The 21,237-nt window shown below is 40.6% G+C and overlaps 2 protein-coding genes across 9 annotated transcripts in view; both read right to left on the reverse strand.

The window, feature by feature from the left end:
- Positions 1–9,403, reverse strand: part of EVL (Enah/Vasp-like) — a 168,910-nt gene extending 159,507 nt beyond the window's left edge. For 5 of the 7 annotated variants that reach the window (XM_083349063.1, XM_083349062.1, XM_083349064.1 and 2 more), the window contains exon 1: positions 8,118–8,226. In XM_083349063.1, the coding sequence (XP_083205189.1) occupies positions 8,118–8,155 (38 nt within the window). In that variant the 5' untranslated portion in view covers positions 8,156–8,226. Of the gene's footprint in view, positions 1–8,117; positions 8,227–8,549 lie in introns of those variants that run through there. The other 2 variants (XM_083349065.1, XM_083349067.1) reach the window with 1 other exon arrangement.
- A 7,165-nt stretch (positions 9,404–16,568) lies between these two features.
- EML1 (EMAP like 1) overlaps positions 16,569–21,237 on the reverse strand; it is a 134,252-nt gene continuing 129,583 nt past the window's right edge. For both annotated transcript variants that reach the window (XM_083349060.1, XM_083349059.1), the window contains 2 exons: positions 20,237–20,367; positions 16,569–18,042 (listed from right to left, as the gene is read on the reverse strand). In XM_083349060.1, coding sequence (XP_083205186.1) covers positions 17,917–18,042; positions 20,237–20,367 — 257 coding nt within the window. In that variant the 3' untranslated portion in view covers positions 16,569–17,916. The remainder of the gene's footprint in view (positions 18,043–20,236; positions 20,368–21,237) is intronic.

A 21,237-nucleotide genomic window follows, 5' to 3' on the forward strand; every position in this document is an offset into this window, starting at 1 on the left:
AACGCATATTAGAGTTTTGGATCAAAAGTATTTATTGAACGCGAGACTGGGTACGCATTTTGTTGCCTCTGCAGAGAATAAGAAAAATGGAGTAGTTGTTTATGTTAAAAGTGCTCTAACAGCAGATTTAATTGAAGCAGATAAGCATGGAAGATATGTTATGATTGAGCTGCTGTTAGAAGGTAAAAAGATGCTTCTAGTTGGACTATATGCACCTAACCAACAACAAGCTGATTTTTTTAGCTTACTTCATACAAAGCTTACCCAGTTGGATTATAAATCTTTTATTTTTATGGGAGATTGGAATGGTGTTCTGGATGTACACTTGGATAAAGCTGGAGCTTTTAAGCGTGTTCCAAGCCACGCCAGATTGCCTAAAACTTTTTTTGAATTGAAGGATGATTTGGAATTGCGAGATACCTGGCGTGAGAGGCACCTGCAGGAGAAGGATTATACTTTTTACTCTGACAGACACCAATCTTTCTCAAGGATTGATTTTATTTTGTTGACTAATGACTTCTTTTTGAGAACTAAAAAAGTGAAGATATGTGCAAGAACTATTTCAGACCACAGTCCAGTTTGGTTGGAGATTGATAAGGAGAAAAGAGATAGGCGCTCGTGGCGCCTAAATGAGAACTTGTTTAGAGATCAGAGAAATGTGGAAGAATGTAAACAGCGGATGAAGGATTTTTTCGAGATTAATATGAATAAGGGTACCTCGATGGATATGGTTTGGGATGCTAGTAAGGCCTATATGAGAGGGGTGTTGATATATATGAATAATAGACGTAGACGTGTAATGGAAACTAGAAGGAAAGAATTGGAGAATGAAATAAAGGAAAAAGAAAGGGTTTTGATTTTGAATCCAGGGGACGTGAAGATTAAAGAGGCTATTAGGCTGTTAAGAGGACAATTTGATAAATTAATGGCAGACCAAGTGGCAACCAATCTGCGGTTTGCTAGGCATAATACTTTTTGCAACGCTAATAAACCAGGCAGATGGTTAGCCTATAGACTGAGGAAGAAACAAAGGGCCTCTAACATAGACAAGATTGAATATAAAGGAAGGGTTGTGTTTCAACAGAATCTAATTAAGGATGCTTTTGTGGATTTTTATTCGAAATTATATACCAAAGAGGAAATTGAGGTAAAAGACATTGATAAATATTTGGAGAATGCTAATATTCCGGTCCTTACGCAAGCACAAAGAGAGGGGATTAACCAACTGATCACAGAAGAAGAAATCCTTACAGCAATTAAGGATTTGAAGGTTGATAAGGCGCCCGGTACGGATGGCTTGTCTGCGGCCTTTTATAAAAATTTACAATTTGAGATGATAAAACCGTTAAAGGAACTGTTCCAGACAATCCAGAGGGGGGGAAAGGTGCCACCGTCTTGGAGAACAGCTTTTATCTCATTGATTCCGAAGGAAGATCAGGATGCTACTCAAGTTAAAAATTACAGACCGATTTCGCTTTTAAATACAGATTATAAGATATTTGCTAAGGTTTTGGCTAATAGGCTGATGAGGGTTCTGCAACAGGTGATTCATGGGGATCAAACGGGGTTTATTAGTGGTAGGCAAATGAAAAATAATGTTAGACATATAGTTGATGTGTTAGAGTTTTTGGAAAGACACAACCAGATCTCTGCAGCGCTAATCTTTTTAGATGCTGAAAAGGCTTTTGATCAATTGAATTGGCAATTTCTGTTGAGAATGTTAGATAAAATGGATTTTGGGGAAAATTTCTTGCAGCCGATTAGGGCATTATATCAAAAGCAAACTGCCCGAATCATAGTTAACAATAGCTTGACGGCAGTATGTAATATTGAGAAGGGTACAAGGCAAGGATGTCCGTTATCGCCCTTGCTATTTGTATTAACTTTAGAGATATTATTGAACAAGATTCGGAATTCGGAAAAAATTAAGGGGATACAAGTTGGAGATCAAGACTATAGATTGAGAGCATTTGCAGATGATCTGGTTGTTACAGTGACCCAGCCAGAGAATTCTGTTGTGGACCTGATAGAGATAATAACACAATATGGGAAGGTTTCTGGATTTAAAGTAAATATACAGAAAACTAAAATTTTGGCTAGAAACATGACAGTTTCACAGAAGGCCTTCTTGGAAGGATTAACTGGATTTGAGATTGTTAAAAGGGTTAAATATTTGGGGGTAATTTTGTCGCCCTCGAATACAAAGCTATATAAAAATAATTACGAAAAATTGTGGGGGAAAATTCAAAAAGAATTGGAGAGTTGGCAAAAATTGCAATTGACTTTGTTGGGACGGATTGCAGCAGTGAAAATGAATGTCCTGCCCAAATTTTTATTTTTATTTCAAATGATACCGATTCTTAAGAAAGATTCTAACTTGGAGGAATGGCAGCGTGGTATCAATAAATTTGTGTGGGCAGGGAAAAAGCCACGAGTTAAACTTAAGATTATGCAGGATATTCGTGAGAGAGGTGGCCTTAAATTGCCTAATTTTAAATTATATTATGAAGCTGCTGCATTAGTAGGAATAAGTGATTGGATTAATTTGACGCAATCGAGGTTATTAAATCTTGAGGGCCATGATTTGTTGTTTGGCTGGCATGCATATTTGTTGTATGATAAGAAGGTAGGTACCGTGTTTAGGACGCATATTCTAAGACAGGCATTGTTGAGAGTTTGGAAGAAGTATAGACATAAGCTAAGTTGTAAGATACCATTGTGGGCAATTCCAAAACACGCAATAGAAAATATACATGCTGGTTTCAAACACGATGAGACTACCTACAAGGAAATTTTAAGTTTAGAAAGGAATGTTTGGTGTTTGAAATCATATAGCTTCTTGCGAGAAGAGAAGGTTGTACAAACATGGTTTCAATATACTCAGCTACGGGCCAGGTGGAAAGAAGACCAGAAAATTGGATTTGCAACGATTGATGAAAATTTGATAAAGCAAATTAGAAATCAGGGACCTGCACACATTAAACGGATATATCTTGCATTGATTGAGATTGATTCAGAAACAGAGCTTGTTAAGGATTGTATGATAAAATGGGCCCAAAATATCCAGGAAGTTATTACTATGGACATGTGGGAGAAGATTTGGGTGAGGAATGTGAAATTTACTCAAGCTCAAAATTTAAGAGAGAATTTTTATAAGATGTTTTATAGATGGCATTTAGATCCTAAAAAACTTGCAAGTATGTACCCGAATTATCAGCCTAAGTGTTGGAGGTGCGGGGCTGAAGATGCAACATATTTTCACATATGGTGGACATGTAAAAAGGTTAAGGCCTTTTGGATTAAAATCTGGTGGAATATACAGAAGATTTTTTAAAAGGAGGATAAAGTTTTGTCCGCAATTTTTTTTGTTGGGAATAATTGTTGATGCTACAGTGGTGGACTCTAAGTTGATGCTGAATTTAATTACGGCAGCAAGACTTTTGATAGGACAATATTGGAAGAAAGAGGAGCTGCCGACCATAGAAGAATGGACTTTAAAGGTTTCCGACCTGGCAGAGATGGCGAAGATATCGGCTTATTTGAAAGATCACTCGCAAGAACGTTATATTATGGAATGGAGAAAGTGGATTGAGTTTATCCAGAATAAGTATAGGGTTAAGAAGTTTTATCTAGCATTTGAATAAGTCTTCTTTCGTGTTTTTTCTTTTCTTTTCCAATTTTCTTTTTTATATATATTTAATAATGTTAAGTTTTCTTTGTTCTTATACAAGTTAGAGGGTGATGGATTTTAGAATTTATGGTTGTTAGTATATGGTTGCTTATGATTGTTTTTATATATATATACACCTTGTATTTAGCTCTGGGAAGTCCGGGGGGGGGGAGGAGGGTGGGGGGGAGGTACGGGGAGGGAAGAGGGAGGGGGGAAGGGGGGAGGCAAGGGAGGGAAGAGGGAGGGGGGAGCTGGGGAGGGGAGGGTCGGGGGGGATGGGGGTTTTTAATGGAAAATTGTATTGTAAAACTTTTCAATAAAAAAAAAAAAAGATCATGTGAAGTGTTAACACCACTTTATAATGCCTTGGTAAGACGACACTTGGAATATTGCATCCAGTTTTGGGCGCCATGATTTTAAAAAAATGTTGACACTCCAGAAAAAGTGAGAGAAGAGCAACAAAGATTATTAGGGGATTGGAGGCTAAAACGTGCAAAACGGTTGCAGGAATTGGTTATGTCTAGTTTAATGAAAAGAAGGACTAGAGGTGACATTATAGCAGTGTTCCAATACCTAAGTGGCTGCCACAAAGAAGAAGGAATTAAGCTATTCTCCAAAACACATGAAGGCAGGAAAAGAAGCAATGGATGGAAATAATTGTCTGAAATGGTATAGCAGGGGGTTGGACTTGAAGACCTCCAAGGTTCCTTCCAACTCTGTTATTCTGTTAATATATCATGGCTTAGCACTGTAGGAACTCAAAGTCTTGATCCATCCTCTTTTATATTAAAGAAAAACAGTTTGCTTTTTGCCTGCACACAGTGTATCATTCTCAATAAGGATGAAGTTAAAACACTGCCTCCTCTGTGTATGCCAAGAGATCTAGGAGAGGAAAACAGTTGGTGGCAACTACAGACAATGCCTGGCTATCAAGGCTTGCCAAGATTGTGAACCCTCTGTCAACATTACAGAGCCAGCTTTAGAGTCTATAAAAAGAAGAGAAAGCCTTCACATGCACGAATATAAGAGGTCAGCTATTTTGTGATCAGAAAAAACAAGGTTTGTCTCCTATGCACTAAGTAAGCCTGTCTTCAGTGGATGCTCGCAAAAATGATAAATATTTTCCTTTTTCTACCAAACAACTTTTTAAGCATTCTGCTGACCATCACCCCTAAAAAATATGGGGAAAAATGAGACCTTTGAGAGACATTCTGATTAGCTCATTTACTGTCAGAGGTAGCAAAAGACAAGACTTACACATTACACATACATATGTAGTCTATGGAGTTCCATATCAGTACACTATTTTCTGGTGTTGTCTGCATCTTTTAATAAACCCTGGCATACTCTGTCATACCAATGTAAGTAATGATGGGCAATCATGCCAAAACATACCATCCACTCACATGACATCTATTCATCCCATTGAAGGACTGAGAGACACAATGATACTTCAGTGTCCATTTATTCCTGGAATGTCCAGTTCCTGTCTAATAAATAACCTGTGCCTAGCAAGCAGCTGCAAACATTCTGACATTTCAGAATGTGCTCCCATCATAGTCATAATTATGTCCTGGGAATCAACTAAAAGAGTATCTCAATAAACAAAATTCAACAGAGGCCAAAATCACCTCCTTCCATTTCTTGTTGATCTTGTCCCAAGAGGCTTCCACATAAATTATCAAGTGCCATAAACAGTGGCAATTATACCAGTTGCACAGAGTTTGCATTTTAAACCCAAAGCTTCAGCAAGAACTCCATTCCACATTTTTTCCTAAAGGCACATGCTTAGATAATGCATGGAGAAAAAAATGCTAGGTTCACTCATTTGTACAAGCAACAGTTTCTCAAAACAACAACAATAACAATCCGGACTTCTGTGCCACTTATTCTCTATGCCCCAAGAAAGAAATGCAAAGATTGTTGTGCCATTGGCAAGAAATGTAACAATAACATAAATGCAGAAACAATCACACGTATAAGCAAATAAAAGACCACCACCATTATATCTAAGATCTTAATTACAGACCTCATTACAGACCCTGGACAGGAAATCCTCAGTGGCACATCTTTTCTTAATAGTCACATCTCTTCCTATGCAGTATCATTGCTTCCAATAGTAGAGAATACAGGTAGCTCAGTGTATCACTGGTGCCTGTTCACTTGTTTTTTCACTGAACCCAATCTGCCCCATAGTTCAAGAAGATAATCCCAACATCAGGAGGTTGTATACAAATTGATCTAGTAGCTGTTTATATTCTCAGAAAGCAGCATTGGAAGAATGAGAAGATCAGAAGATTAGTAGAAATCATCATTTGGTTCAGTGCTAGAACCTATATCTTGGTTGGCAGCTATCAATGTTATCTACCTAAATTTGTCCTGCAAGACATATATAGTATATAAATCTTAAACTCCATATTTATTTTACATCATAAAGTGAGAAAATGCAATGAAGAAATCTCTTCCCTATGTCAAAACCACACATATTCTTAAATACAAAGGAAAATGCAGTACATGCACTACAGTACGCAGAGAAACAGATATAAGACTTCAATGAATTACCTTCCAAGAGATAATGGAAGGAGTCTTAGCACTGTCAGTTAATGCATGGCAACAGCGATGAAGGAAAGGCACACCCACATTCATGGCAACAGAAGTGAGCAGTACATTTTCCCTGGCTCTGTTGCCATGCATATATTCTGTTTTCTCCACACGAACCATTCCATAATCGTTATTTGGAATATAAAAACCTATTTTCATTGTTCCCTTCTCTTCCCCTCCCCATGTAACAGCTGATTGATAAAACAATTTACATATGCTTTGAGCAATACTAAAATCACATGCATATAGAACTGAGTCTCTTTATTAATTACATACACAAAGAGCTATTTCCCACAACTCAGTTTAATGCTTTGCTCTCATCTGTGAGCCATCATAAACCTAAACTTTAAAGCCTTTCCCACTGTTAATTCTAACTGCCTCTGTTCTGGCTTACAGTCAGAAGACGATGTTCTCATTTCCCATGTAGGGAAGGCTGCTTTATCCTTCCCGCTTCTTAATACTGTATCATCAGTTGGAGGGGAAACCATCTACCAATCACAACATTGAGCCAACTAATGATGGGTTTGACACATGGCTAAATCCATAATTCATCTCCCTGAACCTGCCCTCCACTTTCACCTGCAATCTCTTCCAGTCAGGAGAGAACAGCTTCCTGTAGCCCAGACCTGCTAAAGGCCAATTAGTGCAATTAGCTCAAAACAACAGCTTGGTGGGAATTACACAAGACCACTCTTTTCTGCTGCTTGTCATGTACCTCTTCCACCCCAGAAGAACATGGAATTTATTTTTAGAAAGCAATCAAAACAACAGGTAGAAGAAGCGGGAGAGAGATGTTGTACTAAGAAGTTCAAATAGAGAGCTAATTTGTTGTGATCCTCATGCAATCCGATCTCCACCAGTGCTGGTCAATATTATTTGGGCAGTTCCAAACTGGGGTTGGTAAAGAAACCTAATGTAACCCCCCCAATCACCACCTGACAGAACCATCAACAAAATGGTTGTAAAACTGCCATAGCTAGTTAGCTACTCAAGAAAAAAACATTAGATAGTTAGCACTGACTTGTTTACATAAAAGCATGCTATGTGGTTATTTTTTGTCAGGCTACACAGGACATAAGATCTTCCTGATTACAACATGGTATGCAAAGAAGTAATTATCATTTGTTCAACAAATTAATTTAAAAATACTAAATTATTGTTAGTACAAACTCAGGCAATCTGTCATACTAGCTAGCTTAAGACATGATAGCCAATAATATGCTAAACCACTCACAAGCATTGCATCCATATCTTCATTTGCTGAAAGACCGAAGGATCCAATAATCTTTATTTCACTGAAGAAAGGAAGAAACTACACAAAATGACAAGGTTTACATTTCTAAGACAAGCTCCAAGCCTGCCACCCACTTGGAAGTCATTCCTCTTAAGGCCAGCTGCTGTGATTTTATTGCTATTCTTTGAGGCCAATGTATTTCTACTATGTGCACTCACAGTAAAGCTGAATTACCTGAAGGGGAAATACACTGTTCCCCCAACTCTGAACAATGCCTATCTTCCAAAGGACTGGGGTTATGTGTTAAGTGCATGAAGGACCTTAGTTTTGAGAACATGAACGTATATGTGATCAGATGCAACTCACAACAGATGCAAGTTTTCAGGATGGCAATAGACCAGTAAAAGAAACATTTAGACAGATCTGCAGAAATCACCAAGAAATCTAAGTAAAAATTTGCACCATATCAGGGAGAAAGAAGCCCGACTATCCGCAAATGCTCGACAAATTCTAGACAGCGGTGTGAACCTGTCACACCCCAAACGACATCACTTGATAGGGCTTTCAGATTTACTGTACTGAGACTTTAATAAACTAGATAAGACAACTCACAAGATGCAGGTGTCACCCCACCATATCCCGCTGGCCATGAGGATGCCACAAAGGATTTTTTTTTTGGTCTCTCACAGCTGCGGATCCCGCCGCTATTAAAGAGCACAGGAGCAATGGATAATTAAAAAGAGAGTTGGCAGCTCTATTCATGTTCTCCATGGAAGCGGATACAGAAGCTCAATTCCGCCTAGACTGATGAAGCTCTAGAAATTCTAGGCCGGAGGCAAAGACGATTCGAGACTGCAATGCACACGTGTCCTTGCTAGAGGCAGACCCAAGAATCCCGCTCTTACACCACTCCGCGCATACTCCTCTGAAGGGCAGAACCAGCGTTACTCGCACCTGCCCGCTGCCAGGTGAAAGCGCCAGCCCTCCTCCCCGAGGAGGAGAAGAAAGAGAGCTCCAGCACCCGCCTCAGCTCGGCCGACTCACCTCATTTTCCCCGCAGCTGAGCTTTGCGCAGCCGTTTCTAGCCAGCCGCCTTTCCCCCCACCGCACAGCGGGAAGTTTCCCCGCCCCGGCCCGGGATTCGGCGACGCTCCTGCAGCAAAAGCCGCCGCCGCAGCAGCAGCTGCTACTCTGGCTGTCAGATGCTCAATGGAGGAGCGCCCGAGAGGAGGAAGAAAAGCCCGCCGAGCGCTGGCGACTTCTTTCTTGCATCTGCTCTTCAATTCTGCCGCCTCGCTCGGCTCCTCCGGCTCGCAGACAGTGGCATCTTCTTACCTCCCCCCTGGCTAAGGGCGCTAGCTGGGGAGCCACTTCTCGGCGCCTGGCAGCTGGTCCAGGGCCCCGGCCATCTCCCCCCCCCCCCGCCGTTTTCCCGGGATGTGGCGAGGCAAGAGTGGGCGTGGGACAAATCGCTGGCGAGGGAGGAGGAGGAGGAGGAGGAGGAGGCGCACAAAGCCCGCGGGGCTCTGCTGCCCACTGCTGCCGAGAGACACTTCCGCCAGCCTGTCTGCCGCTTCTGCAGCTCTCACGAGCACCGCGGACCTGGCAAGCCCGTCCAGGCACGCGCAAAGGGGAGAACGCATGCGGAACGTTTCTGCAACACACACACAAACACCGGCAAGCGCGCAGGCGCCTGTCGGTACAAGCAAGGTGTGGGCGCCCTTCTGCTCCGTCTCGTAGGACTGGGTTGCTGGGTTGCTCTTTGAAAAGGAGTCGAGGCTCCGCCGCTGGGTTTTTTTCCCCTTGCAATTAATGCAGTCTTAGGGTACCCTATTTGTGCGCGCGCAAACTTTCGTGGGCTCTTGCCATTGTTTTATTCCTTAAAACCAATACGACATGTTAACACGGTTTGTGTATGCCGTGTAGTTTTCTCCAGTCTGCCGTTGTGCCTTACCAGCTGGTCTATAATTCGCCTCAAAACCAAACACTATAGCTGGGAATACATTGGAGCTGAAGTCGCCTCAAAATCGGTAGTTCCAGTCGGTAAAGGTTGCTCTTTGCATTGAACAAAATAGAGCACAAACTTGTTAATAGCAGTAGTGGAGCTTACTTGCTGAGATGTGGTTACAAACTTTAAGCATTAAGATGCAGGAATTTGTATTTTCAATGGGTGTCGTCCGGTTGATCTAAAATGTCCTGAATTGGTAATTGTGTGTATTCAGAAGTAAATAACCTTCAGTTTAATGGGTTTATTGTGTATGTCAAGTGAATGACTCTTTTAAGATATGGTAGCAGTTGGTGTTAGTAGAGAAATAGTTTCCATTTGCTGAATGGAAGGATCTCTTCTAAGTAGCTGGTACATAGGATCAAAGAAATGTTGTAGCGTGATTAAAATGGATAGCATGAGATTTTACTCCTACCCCCAAAGTAGGTCATCCAATAAAGCTTTTTAGAAGGTAAACAAGAACAAACAACGCATTTCTTCACACAAGTATAATTAAGGTGTCAAATTCATCACAAGGCATGGTAGTGGCCACTCACTTGGAGAAATCTATTAAATATTAGTTGTCCCTTCTACTAATTACAAAGGAATACCAGTTACAAAGCAACAGAGTTGGAAGGCCCTCTGTTCCTCTGTTCTTGCTTGACAGCACCCCAGTGGCCATTGTGAGAAACTATTGATTCTATGGATTGATCCAGCAGAAAAACTGTTACATGGAAATTAACAAATCATGAGCTTGATCCTGAGCAATCCTGAATGAAAAATCATCCTGACAAGACTTGCTTTTATATTTCAGTTTGGAGGAGATGGATAAATTATATTCAAAACAAATATGGGACTAAAAAGTACTATTTAGCTTATGAGTAGATTTTAGTGGGATATTGTTATTGGTACGTTGTTTGCAGTTATGTTAAAAGAGAGTTAAAGCGCATTATGAATTTGGTTAATTGTATATTATGCATAATTTTTATTTAGAATATGATTATTGTAACTATAATCCTGTATTTAGCTCTGGGAAGTGGGGGGGGGGAAGTGGGTGGGTTTGGGGTGGGAGGGATTTGGGGATATATTGTAAAATTTTGTTTTTGTAAAACTCTTTAATAAAAATAAAAAAGACTTGCTTTTATAGTATTAGATCAGGGCTTTTCAACCTTTTCACCCATTGTACCACTTTTAGGATAAGGCAATGTCCGAGTACCACCAGTCGCCCAGCAAGGTGTCAAAAACTTGACCAAAAAAGAAAGAACAATTCCCTTAGTGACTGTTCAAAGTTACGATGGCACTGAAAAAGTGACTTATGACCATTTTTCACACCTATGACCGTTGCAGCATCCCCAGGGTCATGTGATTTACATTCAGATGCTTGGCAACCAATTCATATTTATGATGGTCACATTGTTCCAGGGTCATGTGATTGCCTTTTGCAACCTCGTGACAAGCACTTAATCTATCTCTCTCCCTCTCTCTCCCCTTTTCTCTCTCCCTCTATTTCTCTCCCACCCTTTTTCTCTCCTCTCTTCCTCCTTCTCCCTCTCCCTCTATTTCTTTCTCTCCCTCTCCCTCCCTCTATTTCTCTCCCTTTCTCTCTCTCCCTTTCCCTATTTCTCTCGCTCTCCCATTTTCCCTTCCTTCCTTCCTTCTTTCCTTCCTTCCTTCCTTCCCTCCCTTTGTCCTTTCCTCCTTCCCTCCCTCCGTCATTTCCTTCCTCTACTGGGGAAAGAGCAAAGGGCAAGTACTAGTAGCACCAGAAAGAATGAAGCGATTGGGCCAAAGCCGAAAGAATGCACAGCTGTGGATGTATCTGCTGGTGAAAGGAAAGTCTAATGCTGTAAAGATTTTTTCTCCATAGGAACCTGGAATGTAAGATCCATGAATCAAGGCAAGCTAGACATGGTCAAAAAAGAGATGACAAGACTGAACATCAATATCTTAGGAATCACTGAACTAAAATGGACAGGAATGGGTCAATTTAATTCAGATGACCATCAGGTATACTACTGTGGGCAAGAATCCCTCAGAAGAAATGGAGTAGCCTTCATAGTCAATAAAAGAGTAGGAAAAGCAATACTGTGATACAATCCCCAAAATGACAGAATGATCTCAGTTCGAATCCAAGGCAAACCATTCAATATCACAGTAGACCAAGTCTATGCCCCAACCAACGGTGCTGAAGAGGATGAAATTGACCAGTTCTATGAAGCCCTACAGCACCTTATAGAACTAACACCAAAAAGTGATGTCCTTATCATCATGGGGGATTGGAATAATGCTAAAGTAGGAAGCCAAAAGATAACTGGAATAACAGGCAAGTTTGGCCTTGGAGTATAAAATGAAGCAGGGCACAGGCTGATAGAATTTTGTCAAGAGAATACGATGGTCATAGCAAACACTCTTTTCCAACACCCCAAGAAACGGCTTTACACATGGACATCACCAGACGGTCAACACAGAAATCAGATTGACTATGTGCTCTGCAGCCAAAGATGGAGAAGCTCTATACAGTCAGTAAAAACAAGACCAGGAGCTGACTGTGGCTCAGACCATAAGCTTCTCATTGCAAAATTTAGGCTTAAACTGAAGAAAGTAGGGAAAAGCACCAGGCCACTCAGGTATGAACTAAATCATATCCCAGATGAATATACAGTAGAGGTGACAAATAGATTTAAGGAATTAGATCTGATAGACAGAGTGCCTGAAGAACTATGGACGGAGGTTCGCAACATTGTACAAGAAGTAGCAACTAAAACCATCCCAAAGAAAAAGAAATGCAAGAAAGCAAAATGGCTGTCTGAGGAAGCTTTGCAAATAGCTGAGGATAGGAGGGAAGTGAAAGGCAAGGGAAAAAAAGAAAGATACACCCAATTGAATACAGAATTCCAGAGAATAACTAGAAGAGATACAAATGCCTTCTTAAATGAACAGTGCAAAAAAATAGAAGAAAACAATAGAATAGGGAGGACTAGAGATCTCTTCAAGAAAATTGGAGAGATGAAGGGAACGTTTCATGCAAAAATGGGCATGATAAAGGACCAAAATGGCAGGGACCTAACAGAGGCAGAAGAGATTAAGAAGAGGTGGCAAAATTACACAGAAGAACTATACAAGAACGAGCTTAACGTCCCTGATAACCACGATGAGGTGGTCACTGACCTCGAGCCAGACATCCTAGAACAGACATGTCAAACACAAGGCCTGGGGGCCAGATCTGGCCTGCGAAGTGGTTTCATGTGGCCCACGAAGCCATCCTGGAAACAGTGAGGGAACGGCTCCCGCTGCCTTGGCCCCGGCCCAGGCCAGCCGGAAGCCAATGTACAATTTCATGGTGGTCATCTATGCTGAAATACATTCAGTCTTAGCTCCACAAGGCCAGCTGGAAACAGTGAGGGACCCGCCTGTGCTCCATCGGCACTGCCCCCTGGGCGTACGCTGGGGAGGTGTCACCCTTTGTGATGAATGAAGAAATGCACCACTGCCTGGGAGTGGCCAGCACACGGCCCTGCCTACTTTGGGCAGACTAGGGCCTGGGCAGCATTGCGCTTCTCTTCAGATTCATACCACCCGGCTCAGCCTCTCAGCACTGTGAGAACAACACACCGCTGCCTGCCAAAACTGGCCAGGCTGGGAGCTGGGCAGCACTGCATAGGTAACATCAACTCATGCTGCTCATGGCATCCCCTCCCCCAGAGCCTACCAAGCTGGATATGTGAAGTAGGCGAGGGCCATGTTCTGGCCACTTCCAGGCGATGGTGCATTTCTTCATTCCTCATGAAGGATGGCACTTCCCCAGCTGCGTTTCTTGCCTGTTTTTCTCCCTCCCTCATCTCACATATTTTCCCACCACTCAGGAAGGAAGGAAGGAAGGAAGGAAGGAAGGAAGGAAGGAAGGAAGGAAGGAAGGAAGGAAGAAAGGAAGGAGAGGGAGGGTCTGAGGGAAGTCCTGCCTTAGTCCTTCCCTGCTGCCCTTTCACCATCCCCTTGCCCCCTCCTCCTGGCCTATCCTGGGGGGTCTCCCATCCTATTGCTAAGGATGCTTTGGATACAAAGCCAGGTCTCTTCACATGGAGAGGGAGTGGGCCTCCCTGTTGACTTTGCCCTTGTACCCATCATGAGCAATCTGGCTAAGGAGAGCAAGCACAGCAGCAGCAGCCTTGAGGAGGAGGTAAGTGCAGCTGGGCACCACCTTGGGGAAGTGGGGCTGGGCTTAGTGCCATGGGTGCTTGAGGGTTGGGCTAGGCATTTGACCTCCACGCCACCATCCAACCTGCCCCCAAGGCCAGAGAGGAACAGTGAGGCTCCTCCAGTGGACCATGCCTTGGCACTTGCCCCAGTCCCATCTCCTTCTGCCAGAAACCCTCAGATCTGTCCCACTCCTGCCCAGGCCCCCATTGGTACCCTTGATGCAAATGATGTAGAACTGGCCACGCCTACCCAGTAGGCCACACCCACCATGGCCACTCCCACCCGGCCCGCCAAGGGCAACTGCAATGCTAATACCGCCCTCAATGAAATTGAGTTTGACACCCCTGTCCTAGAATGTGAAGTGAAATGGGCCTTAGGAAAGCTGAACAACAACAATGCTAGTGGAAGAGACAGTATTCCAGCTGAGCTATTCAAAATCTTAAAAGATGATGCAGTAAAAGTGCTACACTCAATTTGCCAGCAAATTTGGAAAACTCAACAGGATTGGAAAAGATCAGTTTATATTCCAATTCCAAAGAAAGGCAGTGCCAAAGAATGTTCAAACTATCGCACCATTGCACTCATTTCACATGCTAGTAAAGTTATGCTTAAAATCCTACAAGCTAGACTCCAGCAGTATGTGGATCGAGAACTACCAGAAGTACAGGCAGGATTTCGAAGAGGCAGAGGAACTAGAGATCAAATTGCCAACATACGCTGGATCATGGAGAAAGCTAGGGAGTTCCAGAAAAACATCTACTTCTGCTTCATTGACTATGCTAAAGCCTTTGATTGTGTGGATCACAACAAACTCTGGCAAGTTCTTAAAGAGATGGGAGTACCAGACCATCTTATTTATCTCTCGAGAAACCTATATGCGGGTCAAGAAGCAACAGTGAGAACTGGACACGGAACCACTGATTGGTTCAAAATTGGGAAAAGAGTCCGTCAAGGTTGTATACTGTCACTCTGCCTATTTAACTTATATGCAGAGCACATCATGAGAAAGGCACGGCTAGATGAATCAAAAATTGGAATTAAGATTGCCGGGAGAATTATCAACAACCTAAGATATGCAGATGATACCACTCTAATGGCAGAAAGTGAAGAGGAACTAAAGAGCCTCTTGTTGCGAGTGAAAAAGGAGAGTGCAAAAGTTGGATTGAAACTAAACATTAAGAAAACCAAGATCATGGCATCCGGCCCTCTCAATTCTTGGTAAATAGATGGGGAACAAATGGAGGTAGTGACAGATTTTATTTTTCTGGGCTCCAAGATCACTGCAGACGGGGACTGCAGCCAAGAAATTAAAAGACGCTTGCTCCTGGGGATGAAAGCCATGGCAAATCTAAACAGCATACTAAAAAGCATAGACATCACCCTGCCAACAAAAGTCCGTATAATCAAGGCCATGGTCTTCCCAGTTGTAATGTATGGCTGTGAAAGTTAGACCATAAGAAAGGCTGAGCGCCAAAGAATTGAGGCCTTTGAACTATGGTGCTGGAGAAGACTCCTGTGAGTCCTTTCGACTGCAAGGCGATCAAACCGGTCAGTCCTAGAGGAGATCAACCCTGACTGCTCTTTAGAAGGCCAGATCCTGAAGTTGAAACTCAAATACTTTGGCCACCTAATGAGAAGGAAGGACTCACTGGAGAAGAGCCTAATGCTGGGAAAGGTTGAGGGCAAGAGAAGAAGGGGATGACAGAGAATGAGGTGGCTGGATGGAGTCACTGAAGCAGTAGGCATGAAGCTAAATGGACTCCAGAAGATGGTAGAGGGCAGGAAGGCCTGGAGGAACGTTATCCATGGTGTCGCGATGGGTCGGACAAAACTTCGCAACTAATAACAACAACCATGGTTCACATCCTACTAACTTCTCTGGGTAAATTTATCATTATAATTTTAATATGCATTGAAAAAATATTACTAAAAACTCATGGTGAAGAGTATATAAAAACATTTTAAGAACTATTTTACTTTAACTTTGTATTTTTCAGTATATTTTCCTAATTTTAGAATTGTTCTGATTTTTCTCTAGTTTTGATTTCTAAAGTATTTTATCTAGTACTGATTTTGTTAAAGGTTTTACTGAGTTACATGTTTTGATATAAATTTTGATATTGTATTCACTGCAATTTATTTAAAGTGTTTAGGACATACAATGCAACAAATGAATTCTATCAATAAATTTTGTATCTAGAAATCCAATACTGATGGTTTGATTTCACCTTCTCTGAATAAAAGCTAATAATTACAAATACAAATGCAAAGTTCATGCAGATTTAGATTGCATTGGAAAATTCTTGTATATTGTATTAAAAGTTTCAATGTCAAATTCAACTCATATTGAAAGGTATAATTTTAATTAGAAAAGTGCACTGATGTTTATTGGTGTCCTGCAATTTCAATGTAGCATGTTGGAAATGTAATTTAGAAGGCTTCCAATTTATTAAAATTTTAGCCTCTAAAGACTGGAGCTTAATGTTTCCTTTCCATTTGAGGAAAAAAGCCCTTTATTATTTAGCTTTTCCGAGTCTGCTTATAATTTTGTTCATTTCAAATATTTAGATAGATTTCTCCATATAAACAGTAATTTTCAATTGGTTAAACAATAAAAGCTTAAGGGCATATGAGCTATTTTATGCTATTTCTAGTCTCTTCTTATGCTATAAATACCAGTGCATGAAAAACTCAAGAGCAAAAAAGGGTAAATTGTTCATTATTATGCAGGGCATTCCCAAACATTATGTTTTGCCAAGTGGTTGTATTACATGATTTGACATCAGGCTTCCTCTGCAATGGGACACAGACCTCTCGAATTGAACATTGCTGCACTGACACCTCTAAAAACATAGCAAATATATTAGCCCCAGGGACCAGAATTTTTTTCTTAATGGTTCACATGTTTATTTTTCCATTTCCTCTGCTGTTTTATAGTAAGCTTAAAAAGATCTCTTTATACATGATCTACTGGGCCTTAAAATACAAATATACAATATCCATAAGCAAAAGACAAGATTTGAATGACTATTTCTTATGAACTTCTAACATTTTATACACATATAAACATTCATGCTGATCAACATACAGAATGGTTTCCTCTATCAACCAAATATCTGAGATGGGATCAGACAGGTCATTATTTGTAAGAAATGTTCATTAATCTTTTATCTTTCAATTTAAGTTGGAGCTGTAATTCCTGCTCCTATATTCAAGTTAGAACTGTGGTAGTTCATATTTAGGGCCACAACATCTGTGCTATAAAAATATGGGTAGACATTTTTTCCCCTTCCATTCAACTATATCAGGGGTGTCAAACTGCCAGCCCGCATGCATCATAGTGAAACCAAGCCCACCCCATTGCCGGCAATGAAAAAAAAGTCACGATATGTCACGAGTTTGACACCCCTGAACTACATGGCAGGGTGGGGGGAATCTCTCATCTCCTTGCTGCCATCTGGTGTTCATCTGGATTTCTGCAGCATAGATATATTAGCCCTTATAATTTCAGAGACAATAAAATCAAAGCACAATCCAACAGTGATAATCTTAATGAAATCAATTCCTTAGTTGCAGATCAATGAACGTTCTAATCTTCACATTTCCTCTTTTAAAGGATTTATAACTCTAGTAGCAAATTGGCCAAAAATGTTGTTTGAACCTTTTATTTCATTTCACAGGCAAACCTATGAAGGTTCCACTGAACAACAGAGAACAGCAGGGTTTAATGGCTACTTATCTCACCTTGGTCTAAAGTTTCTGTCTGCTTTCTTCACTGTTTATTAGAAATAGATGTACCATCATCTATGCGATCATTGATATTCTGACAACGTAGTTAGACAGTACAAAGCTGATAAACAATAAAACAGCGAAGCATCCATATGTAATATTAGAATAAGCTTTTTGGTGATTATTTAATAGATTTTTTTTCATTTATATTGCATAAATATTCAAGCCATGACTTCATTTTAAATTTCAATTTCTTCATATAATATACAACAAAGAGATGATAATTGTTTTTTGAAGTGATGCTTAAGAATAACCAAAATAATTATGGTAAGTAGCCAAGGACTTAACTTTCCTGAGGTTTGTAAGAATCTCGAAATTTCAAAATCACAGTGACTAGGCTAGAGAGTAACCATACTGTTAAATTTTCAATATACATTTTGTACAGAACTTTGATGCAAGGCCAGTTCTTGTTTGCACATATAGCTTCATGCAAGGATTCTCCTAAATAATTCGCCATTGCATAATGCTAGTATCTTTTCCACCTGTGGAGATGAGATGAGTATCTTCATATAGAAAATCTACATTGGTTACATGACTGCTATGTCCACCATACACATGACTTGGAGCCTGAAACACATAAATAAAAAAGGCACATTCAGTAATACAGTCAGAATTGGTAAAGAGAATGGAAACCTAATAGAGGCCAATCTAGAGAAAAATCATGCCATGTTGTTCAGCAGGTGATACCACTTATCTAACCTTGACTCAGCTCAGAAGCTAAGCAAAATCAGACTAGATGTGCAACTACCAGGGAATATCAGGGATGAAAGTTAGACTGGGAAATAAATACAGAGGTGAATTTGTTGTTGTTGTTGTTAGTTGCGAAGTCGTGTCCGACCCATCGCAACCCCATGGACAGTTCCTCCAGGCCTTCCTGTCCTCTACCATCTTCTGGAGTCCATTTAGGCTCACGCCTACTGCTTCAGTGATTCCATCCAGCCATCTCCTTCTCTGTCGTCCCCTTCTTCTCTTGCCCTCAACCTTTCCCAGCATTAGGCTCTTCTCCAGTGAGTCCTTCCTTCTCATTAGGTGGCCAAAGTATTTGAGTTTCAACTTCAGGATCTGGCCTTCTAAAGAGCAGTCAGGGTTGATCTCCTCTAGGACTGACCGGTTTGATCGCCTTGCAGTCCAAGGGACTCGCAGGAGTCTTCTCCAGCACCACAGTTCAAAGGCTTCAATTCTTTGGCGATCAGCCTTTCTTATGGTCCAACTTTCACAGCCATACATTGCAACTGGGAAGACCATAGCCTTGACTATATGCACTTTTGTTGACAGGGTGATGTCTCTGCTTTTTAGTGTGCTGTCTAGATTTGCCATGGCTTTCCTCCCCAGGAGCAAGCGTCTTTTAATTTCTTGGCTGCAGTCCCCGTCTGCAGTGATCTTGGAGCCCAGAAAAATAAAATCTGTCACTACCTCCATTTTTCCCCATCTATTTGCCAGGAATTGAGAGGGCCGGATGCCATGATCTTGGTTTTCTTAATGTTTAGTTTCAACCCAACTTTTGCACTCTCCTTTTTCACTCACAACAAGAGGCTCTTTAGTTCCTCTTCTCTTTCTGCCATTAGAGTGGTATCATCTGCATATCTTAGGTTGTTGATAATTCTCCCGGCAATCTTAATTCCAACTTTTGATTCATCTAGCCCTGCCTTTCTCATGATGTGCTCTGCATATAAGTTAAACAGGCAGGGTGACAGTATGCAGCCTTGCCGGACTCCTTTCCCAATTTTGAACCAATCAGTGGTTCCGTATCCAAGAAGCAACACACGGAACAGAGGTGAATACCACTTCAAAAATAACTTCACTAACTTTCCAAGATAATGCACATCATAATCTGTAGCTTATCAGATTCATTTAGAGATTTTAGGATATATTTTGAAAGCTATAAAAAAAGAATAAAGCCAATTTTATCTTTAAAATTGTTAAGAATAGCTATAACATTGATGAGCCGTGGTGGCACAGTGGTAAGAATGCAGCGTTGCAGGCTAGCTCTGCTCACTGCTCACTGTTCCAATTCCTTTGATCCTGACCGGCTCAAGGTTGACTCAGCGTTCCATTCTTCTGAGGTTGGTAAAATGAGGACCCAGATTGTTGGGAGCAATATGTTGACTCTATAAACTGCTTAGAGCATGGGTGTCAAACTCGATCATATCATGTGATGTATCGTGATATATTGCGACTTTTTTTTTGCCTTTGTGGAGCTGGGGTGGGCATGGCCTGTGCTTGACCTATCTGGCCCACGGGCTGCCAGGTTGACACCCCTGGCTTAGAGTGTACTATAAAGAACTATGAAGCAGTATATAAGTCTAAGTGCTATTGCTATTTGGTGTAAATGCATTTCCTAGCTTGTTTGAAAAGACAGATATTAAATTATTAAGTTCTTCTAATGTTTTCTGTTTTGTAATTTCTTAAATGAATCATTTTATAATTCTTTGGTGAACAGCTTTCTCTAATTAATATAATTCCATACTATTTTAAAATGCTAATGAGGAGACTTATATAGACCAATGTATTTACTGAATGACTGTGATATAAATTGTTACATAGATAAAATATTATCTAAATATGCATTAAATTCAATAAAAGAAACAAATCTAATTATAAATTAATTGAGCTTCTCTAATTATTAAAATAACTGAAACAAAGTTAAAGTTGGCAGAATACAAATAAGACATAAGCTCTTAAAAATATTCAAATCAAATGGTATGAATGCCTTAATCAGAACAATTTATATAAATAGTCTCTAATATAGTTGGTGCCTTACCCTAAACTGTGAACATGGGTAAGAAAAGAGATGTACTTTGCCAAAGTCATCACCAGTTGATAATAAATTTCTTTCATGTGAGCGACAAAGAGCATTTATATCTGTGCCATCTGAACCTTCTGGCCACACACCTAAAACAAGAAATAATAATTTATATATTCAACTTTTTGACTTCTTGCCCAAACTGTAAATCTATCCACATTACATTTCTGAATTGCTTAAAACATGGTATCAAACAATCCAGGTCCCATTTCTTGGTGCATATCAGAATATGGATTTCCCAGATAGAAACAGAGACTGAAACGTGTGCTGACGTACAGCACTGGTTTAAGACAAAAAAAGTGTTTTGTTAGACTGGTATATGTGCAGGTTTAGAAAACACAGGCTGTGTAAATATATCATGGCTATACCATGGATTGTTCAATATTTGACAATAGCTAGATTTAAATTATACAATATAAACCATGGTTTGTAAATAATGATAGCTAGATTGATAAGATGGTCTGATACAGAGCCATGTAATGCTCATTATGGCTTAGCACAAAGTATAAAACCAGATCAAATATGCTGCTGTGAGGAAAGAAAAATGGAATTTATGTAGATTACAATGTAGTAGTAACAATAGTAGTGCTATTAAATTTATCATGTGCCTATAACTATGAAGAATACAAAATGGAATAGAAACAGGTATTAATACTATAGCCAGGACAAATCAATTTAAAAAATCATACTATAAAATAGCCTTAACCTGTTACTAGAAGTGAATGAAAGGTAATGCCTCCAATATTATAAATATAAATATAGAGCCTTGGTGGAGCAGTGGGCTAATGCCTCCTTAAGTAACACCAGCTGCCTGCAATTAGTGCAGGTTCAAGTCCCACCAGGCTCAAGGTTGACTCAGCCTTCCATCCTTCCGAGGTAGGTAAAATGAAGACCCAAACTGTTGGGGGCAATAAGCTGACTTTGTAAAAATGCTGCTGGGGGGGCGGCGAAAGCGCTAA

This window comes from Vipera ursinii (assembly GCF_947247035.1).
Source record: "Vipera ursinii genome assembly, chromosome: 1".
In the NCBI taxonomy this organism is placed as follows: domain Eukaryota; kingdom Metazoa; phylum Chordata; class Lepidosauria; order Squamata; family Viperidae; genus Vipera; species Vipera ursinii.